This window comes from Labrus mixtus, chromosome 6, assembly GCF_963584025.1.
Source record: "Labrus mixtus chromosome 6, fLabMix1.1, whole genome shotgun sequence".
Taxonomy (NCBI): domain Eukaryota; kingdom Metazoa; phylum Chordata; class Actinopteri; order Labriformes; family Labridae; genus Labrus; species Labrus mixtus.
The window spans coordinates 4662566-4681625 of NC_083617.1; the positions used below are offsets into that span (position 1 = coordinate 4662566).

General features: G+C 41.3%; 1 protein-coding gene across 7 annotated transcripts in view; it reads right to left on the reverse strand.

Moving 5' to 3' along the window:
* Positions 1-19060, reverse strand: part of LOC132975194 (collagen alpha-1(XIX) chain-like) — a 136285-nt gene that overhangs the window by 45123 nt on the left and 72102 nt on the right. For 6 of the 7 annotated variants that reach the window (XM_061039582.1, XM_061039581.1, XM_061039578.1 and 3 more), the window contains 4 exons: positions 10108-10152; positions 8147-8182; positions 2211-2264; positions 2092-2136 (listed from right to left, as the gene is read on the reverse strand). In XM_061039582.1, coding sequence (XP_060895565.1) covers positions 2092-2136; positions 2211-2264; positions 8147-8182; positions 10108-10152 — 180 coding nt within the window. The remainder of the gene's footprint in view (positions 1-2091; positions 2137-2210; positions 2265-8146; positions 8183-10107; positions 10153-19060) is intronic. The other variant, XM_061039579.1, reaches the window with a different exon arrangement.

Genomic DNA, 19060 nt, shown 5'->3' on the forward strand with positions numbered 1-19060 from the left:
GGAGGATGTGGCCATACATATCTCCTGTGTATATATGAGCTGATATATCTTTGTATTGCGTGCACTGGGTGCTCAGGGGATCTGTAGAAGGTTCTTGATTTTTGTGATTTGCATTTGGGAGCCTCCGGTCTTTCATTCAAAATGTAAAAGCAATCAGTTTGTGCATTTTAAATTAACAAAGGTAAAACATCTGCGTGTTTTCAGATCTTTAAGCACCTACAAGGCCATTAGAAAATGCATGTTGTAACTAATAATCCCTGAGCTTTTTTTTTTTTTTACTTCTATGATCCTTCTGAACATTTTAGGTCATCAAGAGGTGAATGTTTCCAGCCATGCTTTGAAGCAGGCTGCAAAGGGATGATAATGGGTCAGCCAATTAAAAACCTACAGTAGGCCGTCTGAGGTTCTGAATCCATGTCTGGATAGACCTCTTTAATATATGGAGAGAATTATTTTGAAAATTTCTATCATGAGTTGTTTTGTGTTCATCGATGAAGTTCAACCTTTGTGTAGATGTTCTGCCTGATGTATTTGTTTTTGTGCTTAATGTTTGTGGGTTTAAACATGTCTTAAAGTTGCACTGTGTCAGAAATCAACCAAATTAAATCCTAAAATGACCTTACTTTATCATCAGACACATGCTATTGAAGTGCTGGCTTCTCTGACAACAATGCAGCAGCCAGTATGTCCTCCTTCTAACTTTAGATTCTGCTCCTGAATGCTGTTTTCGTTAGGCGATATTTGGGCACCTCCTGGTTTACCAGGCAAACGGCAAACCAGGAGGTGTTGCAGCAGTGGAAGCGGGTCAAGAGAAGTGGTTCAGATAGAAGTGATTGTACCCGACCTAAAAAGCCTCTGCATGTTTCTGATAAGCTCCACGAGCAGAAACGTGCTCAAACTAGGATCAATATTGGAGATGCTTTTGAAAAATGGAGAGAGGTTAGAACACAGAAAGGTTTACAGACCCATGCAGAGCTGGATAAACACTGAAGCTTCAGAGTCTGCAACATGGTAACCTGCAATACCTATTTTACACACTAGGTGTCAGAGTTACATATTGCTTCTTTAAAGTCATGCACCTTTTGTACTGCTTGGTGAACTGTGCTGCAATCTATCTCAACCAGGACACAACTGAAAAAGAGATATTTAATCTCGACAAGCTATTCCTAAATAAATAATGTTTCATAAAATTAAAAAAAATGAAAATTTCCCAGGGGATATCTGTAGCAAAAGTGAAGCCGTTTTCATAAGTCTTTCCTGAAATCTAATATTCACAAGAAACAGAAAAACTGCAGGGAAGGTTTTTTATTCAAAACAGGATTATGTTAAAGTGAATTTGACCTTGACCTTCTTGGTAATAAATGTCACGGCTTCATTATTTCATCTTATTAAACATTTATTCCAAATTGGGTCTTTAATTAGCATACGACTTATTGAGCTATGGCCAAAAACTTTGACATTTGACCACAACTTTCTAATCACTTCCTGCTTTCATCCAAAGGGACATTTATACCAAATCTAAGGAGATGTCCTCAAGGTGTTTCCTGAGATTACGCTCCCATGACAGGGGAAGGGGATGGATGTCTGACCCTATAAACATAACGCTTCAGGCTACTGCCTCCGCTGGCACAGAGGCATGGAAAATAACTGTTTGCACTCTTTTGCACAAACAAATTATCTGTATTTTCCGGCACATTGGCCAATTTTCAGAAAGATTTTTGCTGAAATTACATTTTTATAGATATTTTTCTGATAAGTGACGGATATACAGACATGCATAATAAATAACAGCCATAAGGAGAAAACTGAAGGGGGGGAAAAAAGTTTTTGGGTTATGTGCAGACTGAAGGTTTCAGAGAAATCAGTGGAAGGTAACATAACTGCCTTAAAAGGTTTACCCTTTGGATTCTGGTGTATCATACCAATTATATTGCTTGAACTACCTAACCTCCACCACCTCCATCTCTATGTTAAACCCCCCTCCTTTCAATCCACCCTCCCCCCCTCCTAACGCACCTACACACACAGGAAGGGTTTTCAGTAAGGACAAACAAAGGGAATCATCATGTATGACACTCGACATCGACTCACTTTTTCTCCTTTCGTCCCGTTGCCCCCCTCAGCACCTGACTGACCCTGTGGGAGGAGGCCTCGGTTAATGACTCTGTAACATGTCAGCACTGTAAATGTCACCTCGGGATAATACTCACAGGGTCTCCTTTCTCCCCCTTTTCCACTGGGACTCCGGACTCGCCATTCTCCCCCTGTGAGTGTGAACAGAGCAGAAAACATTGGCAGTGACTGGCAGCAAAGGAAGGCAAAAAAAAAAAAAAAAGAGTGAAAATTAGGCAACGGCAGATGCTGCGAATAACAATCAGAAGCACTATACTGTGTCATATTAGCAAGTAATTATGTCAGGGGGGAAAAGAAGCACGACGACACTGTGGTGATAAGAGTCAAATGAAAAATCAAGCCCCTGTTGCATTGCAGCACTTTTACATGTTAGAATCATTCCCCTGGCTGCCAATAGATGGCACTTGATGACTGCTGCTGAGCTCTCCTAAGAGGGTTTTTTTTTTAATGGGATTTCTACCTGTCAGTTATGAGGAGAATACTCTAAGTAAACAGAGCTGTAAAGCAAATGTACTTCCACCTCGTTTCAGAACGCACTCTGAATGCAAAATAAAAAGATTTGTGATGGTGATTCTAGTTTTTTAAAGACACGCAGAGGAGAGTCATCATATTATATGTATTTCTCACGCTGTAATTTCCAGCCATTACTTTTGCCACCGTGCATTTGTTCTGAAAAAAAAAAATCCAAATTCATCTTTTGTTGGGAGTCGTGGCATGGCCTCACATCTCCAGCCCCCCTGTTGTGACACTCTCAACAATAACAGAGAGAGATTAAATAGTGTTCATCAGAGATTATTGTCTGATTGATTAAGTCTGACATGTGAGGACTTGTGGAGGGCTCTTAAGATTCTCTGTGCTGAGATATTATGGAGCACCTGTTTAAGGTTCAAGGTTGTCTTTATTATCCCTGCGAGAGGGCAATTTGTCTTGCAGTCAGCAGCAGAACACATGCATACATACGGCCCGAAACCAGCAAACAACATAGAATGGACGATAAATAAATACAATAGTTAAGAGACTTTAGCGATCTGAGAGAAGAGAGAGAGACATCTGAGAAGGGTCGCAGCGTGTTTGCACAACCTGGACTCCTACAGGCAATAATTGCCATTCAGCTTCAGCCCCTCCTCCGTTTCCTTTCAACACACTAATGACAACAGCCGCTGTGAAGCCATTAATTTAACAAGATATAGCGACTGTTTCCCCATCCAAATTACGAGCTGTTATTAAGTCGGAAGACTTCTGCCACGTATGAACAGATGGATTGCCTTATTAATATTTGAGGCGGGGAGGACGGACTTGTGGCAAAATTGACTTTGAGTGTTAATTTAATTCTGTACAGCTTTTACAACCGTATGTGGTCTCGTGATATCACTACCGTAATCTCACTAACAAAATGAAAATAGTTTCATGCCTCAGTTTTGAGGCCTCGTTCCTAAACAATACAGTTTCTGTACATTTTCCGCCTAATTGGAGTCCCGGAACCCGTCGGCTATCATCTGACAACGATTATGTGACCGGGAGGGACGGCCAACATTTCCGGGCTTGAGGTGTAGCCAGAGGATATATGGATAACTGATGTCCTGGCCAAGTCACTCCTGGTCATTGTTAACAGTCCCGCTCGCAACTTGGGATGCAGGAAAGAAGTTGAAGTTGAGAGACGACTCGTTTGACTGTTGTGTCCATTAGTTGCAGATAATGTGTACAGATATATAAAAAAGATAAACTGTCATCAGAGAGCTTAAGGGGTCCGAGATGCATTTTGGTCAATTAGTTCCATCGGTGAAATGTTAAAAGGAGTGAACGTGGTCACTTTGGAGTCTCCCATTGGCTTGGGAACCCATTCTTTTGAAGCCTGGTGAACAACATGTTGTTGTTTTTTAAGATAAAAGTGACCATATGGGAATCTCTTGACTGTAGGCATTGAAGAGGAAACCCACTCTGTGTTATTTAAGGGTTGTTAACTGTGAACTTAATCCCAAATCAGCTCCCAGTTGGATTAATGAAGCTGTTTCAATTGAACATGTCGATATAAATAATCTTCTGTTCATTGGGAAAATCAGTCGCTGTAGACTTTGTAAGGAAAGCGGACGTATCCAACATGAACTTTCCCATCGGTTTATGAAATGCTTTTGATTCCATCTTGGTTTTTCTGGTCAGGAACAGCTGATTGGGCAGTGATCGCCCGCCATGCATCACTATCCACAGCACAAATATCAACATGCGATCGGGCTGCAATGGGGCCCGACTGGATGGCCCGGATGAAAGCATATCCTGCTTTTTTTTTTTACTATTTCATGACTCAAAAAAATATGTGATTCTCTTCCAAGGCAGACTTGAAACTACTGATTGAAACCATAAACGTTGTGTGTCATGTATGCAGCTAAAGCCTTCCCAGGTTTCCCATTGATTAAGCAGTTTGCACTGAGTGTCAACATGCATTCAACGTAAATGACATTTGATGGAAAGTCAACAATCCTCCGCACTGTATTCTGTCTCTTAACTTGTCAAAATAAATGTCTGTCATCACCGTTGGAAGATCTTTCAACGTCCATTTATTGTCAGAGGGGTATGTAACAAGTTAATAAACCTTTCAAATGAGATTAACTGCAGCGCAGCCGGTATTTATCCAGACTATCTCTGAATCTACACAGTGAGAACAGGGCAGGGGAGCTGGTCCGCCTGCGGAAGCCTGTGGGTGATGTTGACTTTGAGGCACCTCGAGTCATCAAACTGCAATTAAGCCCGTCTGCATCCCTCTCCGTCTCTCCATCAATATCAGCAGCGTTCTGTCAGAGCGCGTGTGGGGACTGTCAGTGGGAGATACAGCTATGGAGATGTGATTCATGAGAATACTGTCTTTCCCAGCACAGACCTTCTTTTTCACTTTAAAACATTCACACTCGACTGAGTGAGTGAAGGGGGAGGGGAGGGGGGGCTCGGCTCACACAGATGTTGCACAAGCTGCAGTTTAGACTAACTTGCATGTGTTTTGTCCGAGCTAAAAGATGCACAAGGACGGCCCACTGAGAAGAAGGAAGAGTCCCCGACGCTGCTCAATTTGAAATGCTTGTAGAAAACCGTTTGTGTTCATTCCTCTCTGAGTTTGTTAGCTTGTGAATTGTGTAAATTCCTCAACATGCATGGCTTTACTTGCTTCATTTTGTTAAAATGTGAAGTCATTCACTTGGGGGCAAGAGAGTTTTCTTGTCATCCACAATGAGCATGAATTCATAATGAAAAGCAGAGATGTACCAGTAATGTAAGGGCATGACTGATTCATGGGCGAGGGCACGGCTGGCATGCACATTTAATGCAAGCATTAGGAGAATTTGAAACAATATTCCCGAAGCACCATATCTCTAAGTGAGATCAGCATGCGTCAGTGGTCTTAAAACGAATGCTTTAATCATATTTTTAAATCATAATGCTACCTTTAATCTAATCTCAAATGGTTAGCCGTGTGCTCTCCTGCAGGCTGTGCATTTGTAACTGTTCAATGAAATTACCTTTATATCATTTCCTTCAAACAGCAGTCATTTATTTTACAAAAGACCCGAGAAAGCAAAGTAGCAATTGCAAAAAAAAAAAAAAAAAAAAATGCTGAGCACACAATCTTTGAGCTATTTTCTTTCTGCCGAGCAAAGCTTTGGCTTCATTTTTAGGATATAAAACTGATTCGAGTGAGATTATCCAGCTGCAACCTCGGCTGCCAATTAGAGAAAAAGTCATGAAAACTTAATCAATGATTGTGATTTCATTCTTCTGCTTTTCTTACAAGGACATAGTAAAACTGGATCATCAGTCATCCAGGAGAAACGAGGATCCCTTGTGTCTCGACCTATGCTATGCATCCTGCTAGCCCATTTGTTTGGAGTTATTATAAGTGTGTCCTCAAAACAGACAACTTTCTTTTTCAAGGTTGGCCGGCTGACACCTCTCTCTCCTCTGGGCAGAGGGAGCAGGAGGAGGAATTCTGCGGTCTGAGCTGACACCCCCCGAGCGACTGACGCACCTATACATCAAATGAACAGCTGCGGGCGAGAGGTTGTCCACTACACAATAGCTTTCACTCTCTGCATGATCACAAGTGGGCCACTGGAGGCTTTGTGGTGGGTGGGTGAGTTGGGGCAGCAGGGGGAAGGGAAGGTTGAGGTTTTATTTTATTTTTTATTTTTTGAAGGAAGCAGGTAGCATCAGAGACAGTTGGAGGCTTGGTAGAGAGCCCAACTGAGCGTTTTTAGCGCTGCATATCTCGTGTGCCTCTGGTGAGCTAAAGCACCCCTGGGCTTCATGAAAATGATTGCAGACCTTCTTTTTTTTTTTTTTTTTTTTTGCAAAAGCACTGTACGTAATGGCCATCTGTCTGTTTAGAGTGTGAGCACTGAGTCACGCTGTGCTGCCCTGCAGGAGGTGCAGGGTGGGAACAGCTATTTAGCTTTCACAGTAGATGAGACTACAAACGAATGGAAAGGTGTCATTTCAGACGAGGGAGAATACAGCCTCGAATATCCTTCAAGGACAGGGATCTTATCACACATGTTGGACTTGTTTTGGCTTGCTTTTCAGGACAATAGAGCCTGTTTACACCTTCATACATAGGAAACAATTCAAACTATCCTTTGCATTTACATCTGGTGTTTTGGTGTTGTTTCTGTACATTTCCCCAAGACTTTGGGGGGTTCCCTATCTCAGTCGATCAGGTGTGCTAAATCATTCTCCAATTTTAAAATCACTCCAGAAAAAACATTCACACAAAACACAACAAAGCTGCTTTGATTCTCAAATGTTAAATACTAAATTTCAACTATTTTCAGTTTAAGTTGCACCTGAAATAATTGCAGCGCTAACTCTCACGTTGTCTTTTCAAATAATTCTCCTCTTTTTTGCAGTTTTTTTAATGGATAAAGAATTTCACAATTTTATAATAATTGATATCGAAAGCAAGGTCATTACTTTCATTTCTAAGTTCTCGTTGTCCTCATTCAGAAAAACCCGAGTGTGAGTATCTTAGAGTGGATTAAATGTTGAGTAGGCTGTCAACATGTCTAGGTGTAAGGTCGCCATCTTGCTTTTTTAATATTCCGCTTTTGCATAAGCCATCGATACAAACATGAATGTAGGCCAGACTACCTCCACATTTTGTCAAATTTAGTAAATGGACTTGAGCTTGTATAGCGCTTTTCTAGTCTTCTGACCACTTTTACACCTCAGGTCACACCTACACATTCACACACTGACGGTAGAGGCTGCTGAGTAAAGTGACCATAAGAAGTAACTAAACCCATTCATACACATTCATACACCGCCGACGAAGCAGTGGGAGCAACTTGGGGTTCGCGTACACATCGGACATGTGGCTGCAGGAGCTGGAGATCGAACCCCTGACCTTCCTGATGAGAGACGACCGACTCTACCACTGAGCCACAGACGCCTTTTAAGCGTCTAAACAATCGTCCAGAAAAATAATCACCTCATATTTAGTTTCTTTAATGCACTTCATTAACTTTATAAAAAAAATGTCTGACATTTGCTGGATTTAGCTTCTTAAATGTAAAGATTTCCTATTTTTTCTGTCATTGAGTAAATGAAAGGTCAGTGTTTTCCATGTGAAATTTCAGATGGGTATTTTTTTAACGAGTGTTTGACATTTAATAGACCGAGAGATAGATTCATAATTAAGAAAAAAAGGCCTGTGAATTGAATAAGAAATGACCATTAGCAGTAGCCGCTGTCATGATACAGACCGCATTTTAGTTCCGGGGGTTATTCGGGTGTGACTTAAAAAAACGGTACGTCCTTTAGAAAGACCGCTCGGTGCAGATGATTAAACTCCCTCGCCTGTTTGGACAAAAAAAAAAAAATGCTGCAATGAACACTGCTCTGTCTTCTTGACAATTCAGCCTGCTGGAAGTGCAGGTAAAGGCCAGTTTATCAAACAGGGAGACAGCTTGAATTTACTTTAAATGCCACACGTCAGTACTTTGTTTGCGGAGAATAATGTTTGGAGTGATACCTTGACACTTGCTCCTTCGGAGGTTGCCGGCGGACCCTGCAAATTACAAGCAATGAAACAGTCTTAAAAGGATCAAATGATTTAATGTCACAGAAAGCCCAGTGAATAAACTCTTATATTAGTTACATGTGTTATCTACTTTTCATTCATTTCTTTCACAATCCTAAGCTATGTCCAACTATTTTCTTGAGAAACATTCCTTTTAACTCTGAATGCTGCTTTTATGAAACCTTTCTAACCTCTGCACTAACGCTCCGCTCTCATGAGGACATTGTCGGCTCCCAGCAGTCTATAGATTATCTGTAAGTGTGCCTTTCACACACTCACTTGTTGTCACGCAAAAGCTAATTTGACTTTGAAAAATGACCCCCTTCAAACTGCACACCGTGTCCTGCTGCCAAAACGGACAAGAGAGAGTGATGCCATGGCGAGTGTTTTGAATAGATGATTTTTTTTACCCCTGAGATCTACTTCAGCAAAAACAGGGGGGACCGGGGGACAGAGGCAACGCTGCCACATGTTAAAGGTATCTTCAGGACACTGCCATTTAGAAATGTCACACCTTCTTCCAAGCTGTCTCTCTTTTTATCCTGAGACTTTGTGTCCTACAACTTTATGAGTTATGAGGAAGGCGGGGGGGGGGGTTCTCTGAGTCACGCAGCGAGAGAGGTTTAACAGTGAGCAGCTCGATTTAATAAAGATAATTGAACCCATGAAGCATAGCGGGGATGAAGGCAGAACTGAACCTCGCTAGTTTTCTAGATGAACTAAAACACCACCACCTCCTTCGTCCTGATCAAGAGCGAAATCAGGGCCCCCCCCAAAAAAGGCATGAAAAAATAATTGGACTGTCGATGCATCAGCGCTACATGATGCCTAAAAAGACTCCCTGTTTGTCTTGACATCAGAGCAGTTTAGAGTGTGACAAGCTGTCTGCGGTAACGCATCGTGGCGTTTGTGTGTTTGTGTAGTGACCCACACACTAAAAGGGCACAAACAGTGTCTGGCAGTGCTCGGAGCGCCGGAGGGAAAAGACCATAACTCAAGGAGTCAACGGGGCCTTACAGACAGACTCGTCCCGCTCATCAATACAGGCAGTCTCAAGTGCTACCTTAATACACCCCGTGTAGTTTTGAGCTGGGAAATAACGCATGTTTGCAGGAAAAACATTTTTTTTGAGCAGATCGATTCAGCCTAAGCATGGAGTCACTGCAAACATCCTCACATAAATGTTTCACTAGAGAAAGTGTGATTGCTCCTTCAAACTGGGTGTTTTTAGAGCCTGTCTGCTGCTTTAAAAGGCTTTTCTAACTATGATGACTTTGCAACTCTTGTAATGTGTCCACTTGTGGTGAATTCTCACTTCATACAGACATTGCTTATCTTAAGGCAGAGGTTCTTAAAGTCTTTATTTGCGATTTTTCACACTTAAATGTAATATAAATCAAGTATCTCCTCTGAAAATAACTCTGTGAGTCATGACTGTCTACAATGGGTGTAACACCCGAGTCCCACTGTCTGTAATGTTTTCAGAGTTTTCAGAGTCCTATCTTCAGTTTGTTTACATCGCCCGGACGGCCGGCTGACTCCTCCCCTCATGTATAAAAGTTGTTTAATTGAGGGACTAGAGAAAAGAAGAATAACATACTGTACTCACTGCTTAACTGTGTTTCTAGATCACGCTCATTTCAGGTAAATTTACATGCAGTGTGAAGATACAAGCGTAATAAAGATCGCTAGCATTAGCATGCTAACACAACAATGCAGCGCGAGTTGTTTTGGTTTCATGCTGGTGCTCAAGGGTGACATCTGCTGGATCAAAAAAATCGCATATAAGGACGTGCACTCTCTGGATACCCTTCTAGTTTGCCATACAGTACGAGTGCAGATTTTGAATGAGTTCATTTCATTACCTTACAGTTGAATATGTGAATATGTCTCTATTACTGTATTCCACTTACAGGGAGTCCTCTGGGTCCAGGTTCCCCAGTCTTTCCTCTTCGTCCCTGAGGAAGACAGAAACACACAAAAAAAAAAAAGATCAAGATGAGAGAGTGAAGATGCGACAACAGGTGTAGCTGTGCATACATGCTGCCTGCAATCAAGTCTAGACGGCAACTCCTGTCGCAGTCTCTAATTTGCTTTTAATTAACAACAAGAAAACAGCTTAATTGCTGCACCCCGTGTGGCCCACTAGGCTTTGTTCCCTCCGCTGGTTTGCTGCCTCCTTTCCAGCTGTGCGAGTCCCCCCCGGTGCATTAATCAACCCAAGGAGCAGATACTGCAGCGCACAGAGCCAGGCCAGGCCCGGTGAGCGCTGTCCAAAACAAGGTCAGAAGGGAGCGACCATTTGAACCCATTTTTGTTGTTTCGAGATCAGCTTTTTTCCTCCTCCTTCGTTTTTTTTTCTTCTTCTTCTTCAATTTTGTTAATTAGCAAAGGCCTCGGCGCTTGAAAAGCTGCAAGTCTTGTAAAGCTGACATCTTAATAAGATGTAATGCAAATCTGAACCAAACCAAAGTTTGTGTAATTTACATCAAGGGAGCTTATGTCCTCGAGAGAAAAAGAGGATAAAGCTCTGTGGATATCCTTACAGCTATCCAATCAACTGGCAAGAGCATCACTGGCTCTGTGTTGTAAGGAGTTTGTGGAATTAGCTGGCTCTCACACACACGAGACAGATGTAAAATCAGCTCAATTAGGAGATGGTAACGCTCCGGCCGGTATCAATTCACTGTATACAGTAGGCAGGAGATCAAGACAATGCAGATATCTGAACTACGGCTACATAGGATTACCTCTTTCTAAAAAGGAGTTTCATCATCTGACACAACTCCCATACTGAACCAGTGCATGTCTCTACTACTGTATGTGTGTGGTTGACACAGAAACACTTCTTTCCTCCACTGAGTCTCGTGGTGGAGAGGGAAGGAAGGATCACTGGCGGCTGAGAGAAAAGTAGAAAAAAAAAATCACACAAAAAAAAAAAAAAAAGCGACGCCCCCGACTCTTCTTCCTCTCTGACACTCCGGGTGTGCACACTGTGACTAACTGGGTCAGACTTGACATGTCGCGTTCGCCTGCAACAAAGACAATGGAAGGAACTTCACTGAGAGCCGCCGCCTTTTAATCATCTGTTTGCATGTGTGCTCGTGCTGAAATATACTGCATGCGTTTTTTTTTGTTTTTTTTGCAGTTTGTAGCGCACAGATTACAGGATTATGAAAACAAGGGGAAGCCGAGGTTCACTACAAGTAAATATTAACCTTAATGATGACACAGTGGAACCAGTTTGTGCACACTCCTGGGAGTTGCACGCTTCCCTGTGTTCTTGTTGTTTGAAGTGCGCAACACGGGCTCGGCCCAGCGTCTTTTTTGAACATCTGTGGTAATGTAGTTCTGAGGCAGTGAGTGAGTGAGTGTGAAGGAGTGGGAGAGCTGGGAGACTTTGAATTGCGTCAACGGGAAGAAACAGCACCTTAAAAACCTTAAAATCCTCCCCGTCAAATCACTGACATTACACTGCTTTGGATTAACCTCTTTGAAACGTAATTGGCTGTAATTGGCACAAAAAGGAGAAGCTTACAAATGTCTTCCATGAGTGCTTGTGTGAGCATGAGTACATCCAAAACACTTTGCTTTTGTGTGAAAAAGGTCAACTGAAAAAGCCTTTCTGTGACGGTGAATGGTGTTGTGCTTTTGTCTCTTTCATAAAGATTAGGGCCGACACTGAATCGTTGCGGCGTTTGCAAATCATCAAACTGTTTGTTCTCGCCTTAGCCCCTGCCTTTGTCCTCTCAACCCCACAACAAAAGCAGATTACTTAGATAAGTAATTTAGCCGATGAATATTTCATCAGCTATTATTCCAAGCAGGTCATGAATTATGCAGTTTCTGAAATTATTTCTCCACTTCCGCCCTTAAATCTCTTTTAACACCAAAATGCATGATACTTTTTATGTAGGAGTATTTGCATATTATCATCATAATAAACAGAAATAAACAATATGTGGTTAATTAAATAGTATTAAACTCTAGAGCTTACTCACACAGGCACACATCAGTCATAAAACGGTTCTTAATATGGTCTCAAATTTGAAAAAACTTTCTCTGGAACACATTTTTCTGTTGCAGAAGTAGTAGCAGAAGAAGCTGTACTTTATCAATTATCAATTAATACTCTCTGTATTTGAACATGCTACACACACATATCTGAAAAACACACACACGCACAAACGGGATCCTATGAACATCCATTTATTTTATTGAGGGGGCTGCCCACAGAGAGCGCCCCTAAGCTAGTGGGGTGCAGTGCTCAGGAAGTGAACTTGCCCCTCTCCAGCAACAAGACCAACTTCCAGATTTGGTCCGCACCAGGACTTGAACCGACGACCCTCCAGTTCCCAACCAAGTTAATAAAACTGCAGTTCCGCCAAGTGGCCACTTGAGGCTGGCTCTGAAAGTGTGTCAATCCCCATTGACACCCATGATAAATGCCCAACTTTAGAGAAGAAACAAAAAGTGTTTTTAGTCCATTTAATGAAAACTGTACCAGGGATCTTTTTCTAAAACACAGCAACTAAAAATTTTGTAAAGAATGGTAATATTGAAAATTTCTACAACCTTACAGGGTTTGCATTTATGTTTCTGTACGTAAATGAATGAGTTTGTCCTTCAAAAACTGAGATGGCAAACTCAAAAAAGAAAGAGAACGCTTCAAAACATTTGTGTGAAAAGCCATGTGTGAAGCCAAAACTGGAAAAATTACCTTTTAGAATAATCTTTGATTCATACCATCTTTCCAGTTCTCTCAGTAAACGTGCCTTTCACCAACACATTGATACAACAGATCTGATATAATATCTATAAATACAATGTTTATATTGTCATTACACAGCGAGAAAACGGCACCAGAGGAAATTAACCGACTCTGTAATATAGAGATAATGATTTCTTTTTAAATCCTACATCACCAGGTGGCACATACGTGTGACGAGTCTCAGCGTTTATACTCAAAGGTCAATGTTCAATTCTGTGTAAATGCCACTCCAATGATTTGATCAAGTGGAAATGTCTTTTTTGGACTTCTTCGACTCCTGTAACAGTGTGTAACCAAACAGATGTTTTGTTCTTCAATTGAATTGAGGTCATTTTGTCGTCGTACTGAGTCACGTTGGAGATGTTTTCTTTAAGTGACTTGAAAAAACGGTTTGTGTAGAATCATTGCCGGGACAAAATAAATGATTACAGGCACAAGCTTGATTAGAAAATAGTTAAATACCAACAGCTGAATTTACTCTGCATTTCTTAAGGACAAATGAGAGCCTTTTTGCAGAAGTAGGAGTAAACATATGCATGCAGCTTGTTCAGTAAATCCACTGTTCAAGCACATCTGATTAACTAAATGATAAAATGCCTCCTTTGTCCTTAAAAGCTTTTTTTCCCCAGACAGCACATATTCGGTCTGCTGTCACCATCAACAGAACCAGAAATCAAACAATTACAGTTTTCTGTTTTTTTTTTTTTAATATGCTGAACAAAACTTCTCATTTCTCAGATTCCAGGTTTATCCAGGAGGTCTTTACTCCGGGTAAATGTAGCCCATGTTGTCGTTGTTGTTTTTACAGATTGTCTGCTGAATAAGGTAGACACAACAAGTGAAGAAATAAAAAAAAGGTGTTGGAAGTGATGTGCGGTTTCATGCCGTCTCTAGGCAACAAGAACGAACAGGAAACAGAAACTGGGGATTTCAACTTGAGAAAAAAAAACAGAACAAGAAGAAGACAAATAATGCTAGATGATGTTTAAAACATGACAAATGTGTGACTTCAAAACAAAAAGAAACGGGTTGACAGCAAATCAGCTCACAGGGCGATACAACGTGCAATAAGGCACATGTCCACAAATACTGTTTTTTTTGCACTGGCAGCGCAATTCAGCTTTTTCAGCGCTTAACGACAACGCACACAACGCCCTCAGCATCAGCTGTTTATTTCACCGCGCTCAAAGAAAGCTAAACATTTGGAACATCTCAGCACGCGTCAATATCTTCTCTCTCTCACTGACCAATCAGAATCAAAAAGGGGCGGGGCTTCTGATATATTTGCCAACAACAATGGCAAAGAACAAACTTACCTGACTAGTCTTTTCGAGGGTACAACTTTTAGGTCTAGAGCTGCTACTAACGCCAAGAGGACATGATTTCTTTAAATAATTTTCATGTTTTCCTGGTGATTTTCCTTTGATGAAGGAAGATATCAAGCACACGGAGCTATCTGAACGGTCACTACTGAAGTAAGAGGTTAAACTTCGTAACCTTGCAGCAATAAGCCCCGGTGAGGAGCGCTCTTAAATCGAGGTTGTGAGCACCTAACAGGCCCTAAGAGCAGTCAGAGTAATAACAGCTGTAGAAAATAACAATGTTCAATGACAGATGTGATAAATGTCGTGTGTGATTATGGATGTCCAAAATCTTTAGGTCGAGAAAACTTTTTAAAAATGATTTAGACAGCGCCTTCTTTTATACTTTAACATTTTGTGTTCAGAATATCTAAACGTTGCTGTGCTTTTTTACTTTCATATTGCTCTTTTATCTTTTATGCTTAATATTTTATAACACTGACTTCAGAAGCAACACAAAACAACTCCAAAGTACCTGTACACTCCTGCACCTGTGTGGAAGAAAAAACTATTCTGTTGTATTCTAAATATTTGAAAATTAAGAGGATTTTTACCCGAGGCAAAAAGAGCAGCTTGCTGTTGGTCTCTTCAATAATACAAGTAAACTTTATAACACCCAAGTATGCCAGAACGCTTTTGTTAAATATGTTAACACCATGATAATTGCAGCTTGAATAATTACAGTATGGCAAGCCCCCAACACCAGCCACTTGTGCAAATTAATCTTTTCTTTCAGCTGAGCCAACGTTAACTTTCTCATTTCCTTTTTCTGTTTCTCCTGTTTTTCGCCCCCTTTGTGTATATTTCATAATTCTTCTGCTCTCGTCTAATCCCTCTCCTGTCTCCTGCTCTTCCTGTCATCTCTCCTTCCTCCCCGTCTCCTGTCACTCGCCCCGATTCCTCCCTCACCCAACTTCCAGCGCCTGTTGGATCACCCTGGCAATCTCTGTTGCTATGCAACGCTCAGTGTCCTATAAATTTGACAACATCCTAGTGCTTGATTATTATTTGAGCGCTGCAGTGTGAAGCCCTCCTTCAGGTCATTGCAGTAGATTAGAGGGAGGGCGAGATAGGGGAAGGGGAAGGAAGGAAATGAGGGATGAGTGGGAGGGATGGGAAGACGGAGGGAGGGATTGGGGGGGGTTAGAGGAAAGGAGAAGGAGAGAGAAAGATGAAGTAGAGTTAATGAGAGAAGGGCTGGCAACACAGAAAGTATATTTACAAGGACTATTCATCAGTTCCACTCTGAAAAACCTGCAAACCACATAACAGAAGTGTGAAAAGCTCTCCACATTAACTTCTAATTCAATAACGTTGCTGCTGCAGCTAGAGTGGGTACACTTCGGAGCTGAGGTAAGGAGGCAGTGTGTTTTGAACTTCTGCCTTAATCCACACACAGATCCCAGCCTCAACTCTGCTCGGAGTTGTAAAAGTGTAAAAGTAAAGCACAGACACGGGGGCCAGCTCAGTCCCCCTCCCCCGTCTGAGAGCAAAGTCAACGGCGACAGCGACACGCAGCGCAGAGGCACTCGTTTGTGATGACTCCATAATCCTTATCCCAAATGTCAACATGTTTCTCTGAGACGTCCCATGTCCGACCGCCCATGCCGGGATAACACAGTGGTATAAAACGGAGAGGCCAGGATGCGATGCATTTCTTAGCAATAAAGTAGATATACCTTCAAAAAAAAAGCCACATAATCCACCTGACAAATGCCCCCGTCAAGAAGGGTCAGTAGATAAGCCTTCTGATATAAACACCACAGGACCCGACTCGAAGCTTTACAGAGGCCGCGAATGATGGGCAGGTTTCTTTTTCCTTTCATAAGCAGAGAGAGCTATCAGCGGATAAATCAATTTAACTCATTTCAGCGTCTGAACACTTAATTATATCTCAAACACAATATCTCAACTATGATTTTGCCAATGTTCCTCTCTACGTGAATAAAAAAAAAAAGAAAATAGATGAAGGCCACTGGAGCTCCAAAAGTCATTATCTTGTTTTCCTTTTACTACTCAATCTGTCCAAAAAAAAAAAAAATCCAATTTGTTTTCACTTTGACGTATTAGGGCAAAAACATTACCCTTTTAACAACGTTTTGGCCTCTCACATGTTGGACAACATGATGAGTTCAGCTACCAAACCATCACTTAAAAACCAAATGTGATCTTACTGCTAACTAACAGAGTAAAGTTTGACAACGACATCTGATGACACAGGAACGTCAACGACTCTATTTCAATGAAGACGCCCCAATGAGGAGCTAAAAAAAATCGATCTTTGACGATAAAAAGTCTGAGGACATAGATTTTTAGATTTTGGTAACTGCAACAAAACAGGACTGAAATGTTTGTGGTGGGATGTCGGACACTGAACATGCAAGGATATTTTTACCTCTCTGTGTGGCTAATCTGTCTGTCAAAAAAAAAAAAAGCAGGAGAGACGTGTGTGTGTGTGTGTGTGTGTGTGTGTGTGTGTGTGTGTGTGTGTGTGTGTGTGTGTGTTAGTGAAGCAGAGCGACTCAGAGAGCACGTCCGGGCACAATAAAGAGCATTAACGAGCTTACGATCGCCTGCCAAAGCCGTAATGAGTTATGTCTATATGGCTTCATAATATCAGTAAACTTGTAAAACTAAGGCTTCTTTTTATAAATATGTATAAAATGTAGTTTAATATGTTTAATCTGTGGCTCTTCTGTGCTAAAATGTTCGTTGGTAGAAGTAGAAGTGCTCTCACCGCACCGTGACATTACTCCTCTACTCTACTCCTCTAGTGAAAGGCCCACATTAAAAGCATTATAACGTCAAAGCACAGAACATACTGGATTCAGAGTACAGTGATATTCCTTGAGAGTGTTTAACAATCATGTTATTGATACAGCTGAATCGACAGGTATGTTGGATTTCACTGCTTGAGGTGTTTCAGTGTTTATGAGTTCAACGTCTGACAGCTGTTAGGCTAATTGAATTAGTTTAACGAGAGCTAAACATTAAGACTAAACGTCTTAACTGGAAGTGACTTTTTATTGACGGAACAGACTAATATCAATCAATCAATCAATTTTTATTTGTATAGCGTCAACTCATAGCAAGTGTTATCTCGAGACACTTCACAAAAAGCAGGTAAAAGACCTTACTCTTTGTCTTTTAACATTACAAAAGAGCAGGTAAAAAAAACATACTCATTGCTATATTACAAAGAAAAATATCTTTTTAGTTGTCGTAGACTAAAACAAGACTAAAACTACAAGGAGTAAAAATGGCTAAAATGTGACTAAAATTTAGAGGCATTGTCGTCCAACAACTAAAACTAAGACTTAAGCTGCTGCGCACAAGATACCTATGCTACACAGCTTTTGACTGACTAATTAAAAACTGCAACCGCAAAGCCAACACAAAAGTGCTAACAGCTGCAGTTCCTCGCATGGCCACTAGAGGCTGACTCCAAAAGTGAGTCGGTACCTATTAGGCCCGTAATATAAATGCCAAACTAACATAGAATAATGTTCTCAGTCTAGTCTAAGGTTTCTTAAGGTCATGTTTATCAATGTTTTAATTTCATTGAGGCTTAAAGGTATGCATAATGAAGGGCGCGACCATTTAGAGTGACAGGTGGCGAGCTGTTTGTTTGATGCTTCTTCAGTTAATTCAGTCACTAAATTTATCCCTCTGGTTGTGTTTGTGTCTGTTGTTGGTGGCTTTCACAGATTTGAGAAATATTCTGACTTGCTGAAAAGTTGATTTGACTAACATGCCCCTCAAGGAGTCTAGATAAAAGAAGAATCCCAAGAATGCTAATATATGTCAGGAGTAATTAGCAGGTGATGCCATCCCCATCACCACACCTGCTCATAAGCTTGTTAAGTGATTGTCATACTTTGATATGTTTGAGGCTGACAGTACACAGTGGTGTTTTTTTTAGCCTCGTAGAGAAGACAGGTAGAAATGAAAACTCAGATTGTTTTTAGTCACACTTCATCTTTCCCTAGAAATGTTGGAAATTGCACAGCAATTATCGGCACACTCCACAAGCTCTCTTAACTTCTTTAGCCTGATAGTTACACAACTCCGGTCAGCAACCTCAACAAAACACTTTTTAATTCTGTGGAAAATGTGATGGTTAACTATTTCATTCTCAAGCTTGTGAATTAGCCACAGGCACAGATTGTAACGCTTGGACAACTAGACATTTATTATTGATTTTCTTTTGCCTTTTTGGCTTTTATTGGGACAGCTGAAGAGAGACACAAAATGTGTGTGTAGGCGGGGGGAGTTGTGTGTATGAGAGGGCCGACGCTCAGAGTGGAACCTGTGGCTGATGTGTCCACGACTGTAGCCTCTGTATTTGGGGCGCCTGCTCTTCCCGACTGAGCTAAACAGACACCCATAACTTGACATTTCCAAAACGCTTTGCTCCTCTTCAGTGCCACCCCTCATGTACATATGGTCACTTCTAGCAAAATAAATAAATAAAAAACTTAGCAAAGGCAAGAATGCCAAACTCAAGATTCAAAAGGGTAGTCTATAAACCAATGGGGGATGTCACATTGGCTGCAGCATCCATTATTCATCTATGCAAATGAGCAGACAATATTAGTATTTCCTGCTTTTTCTTACTCTGCCTGTTTCACATGTGACACAGAGGTTTAACGTCCTGAAGGGGGAACTATCTGACATTACCAAGCCAAGTTGATGCGCGACAACGTTATGTGGCTCGTGGGAGACGTGACCTTT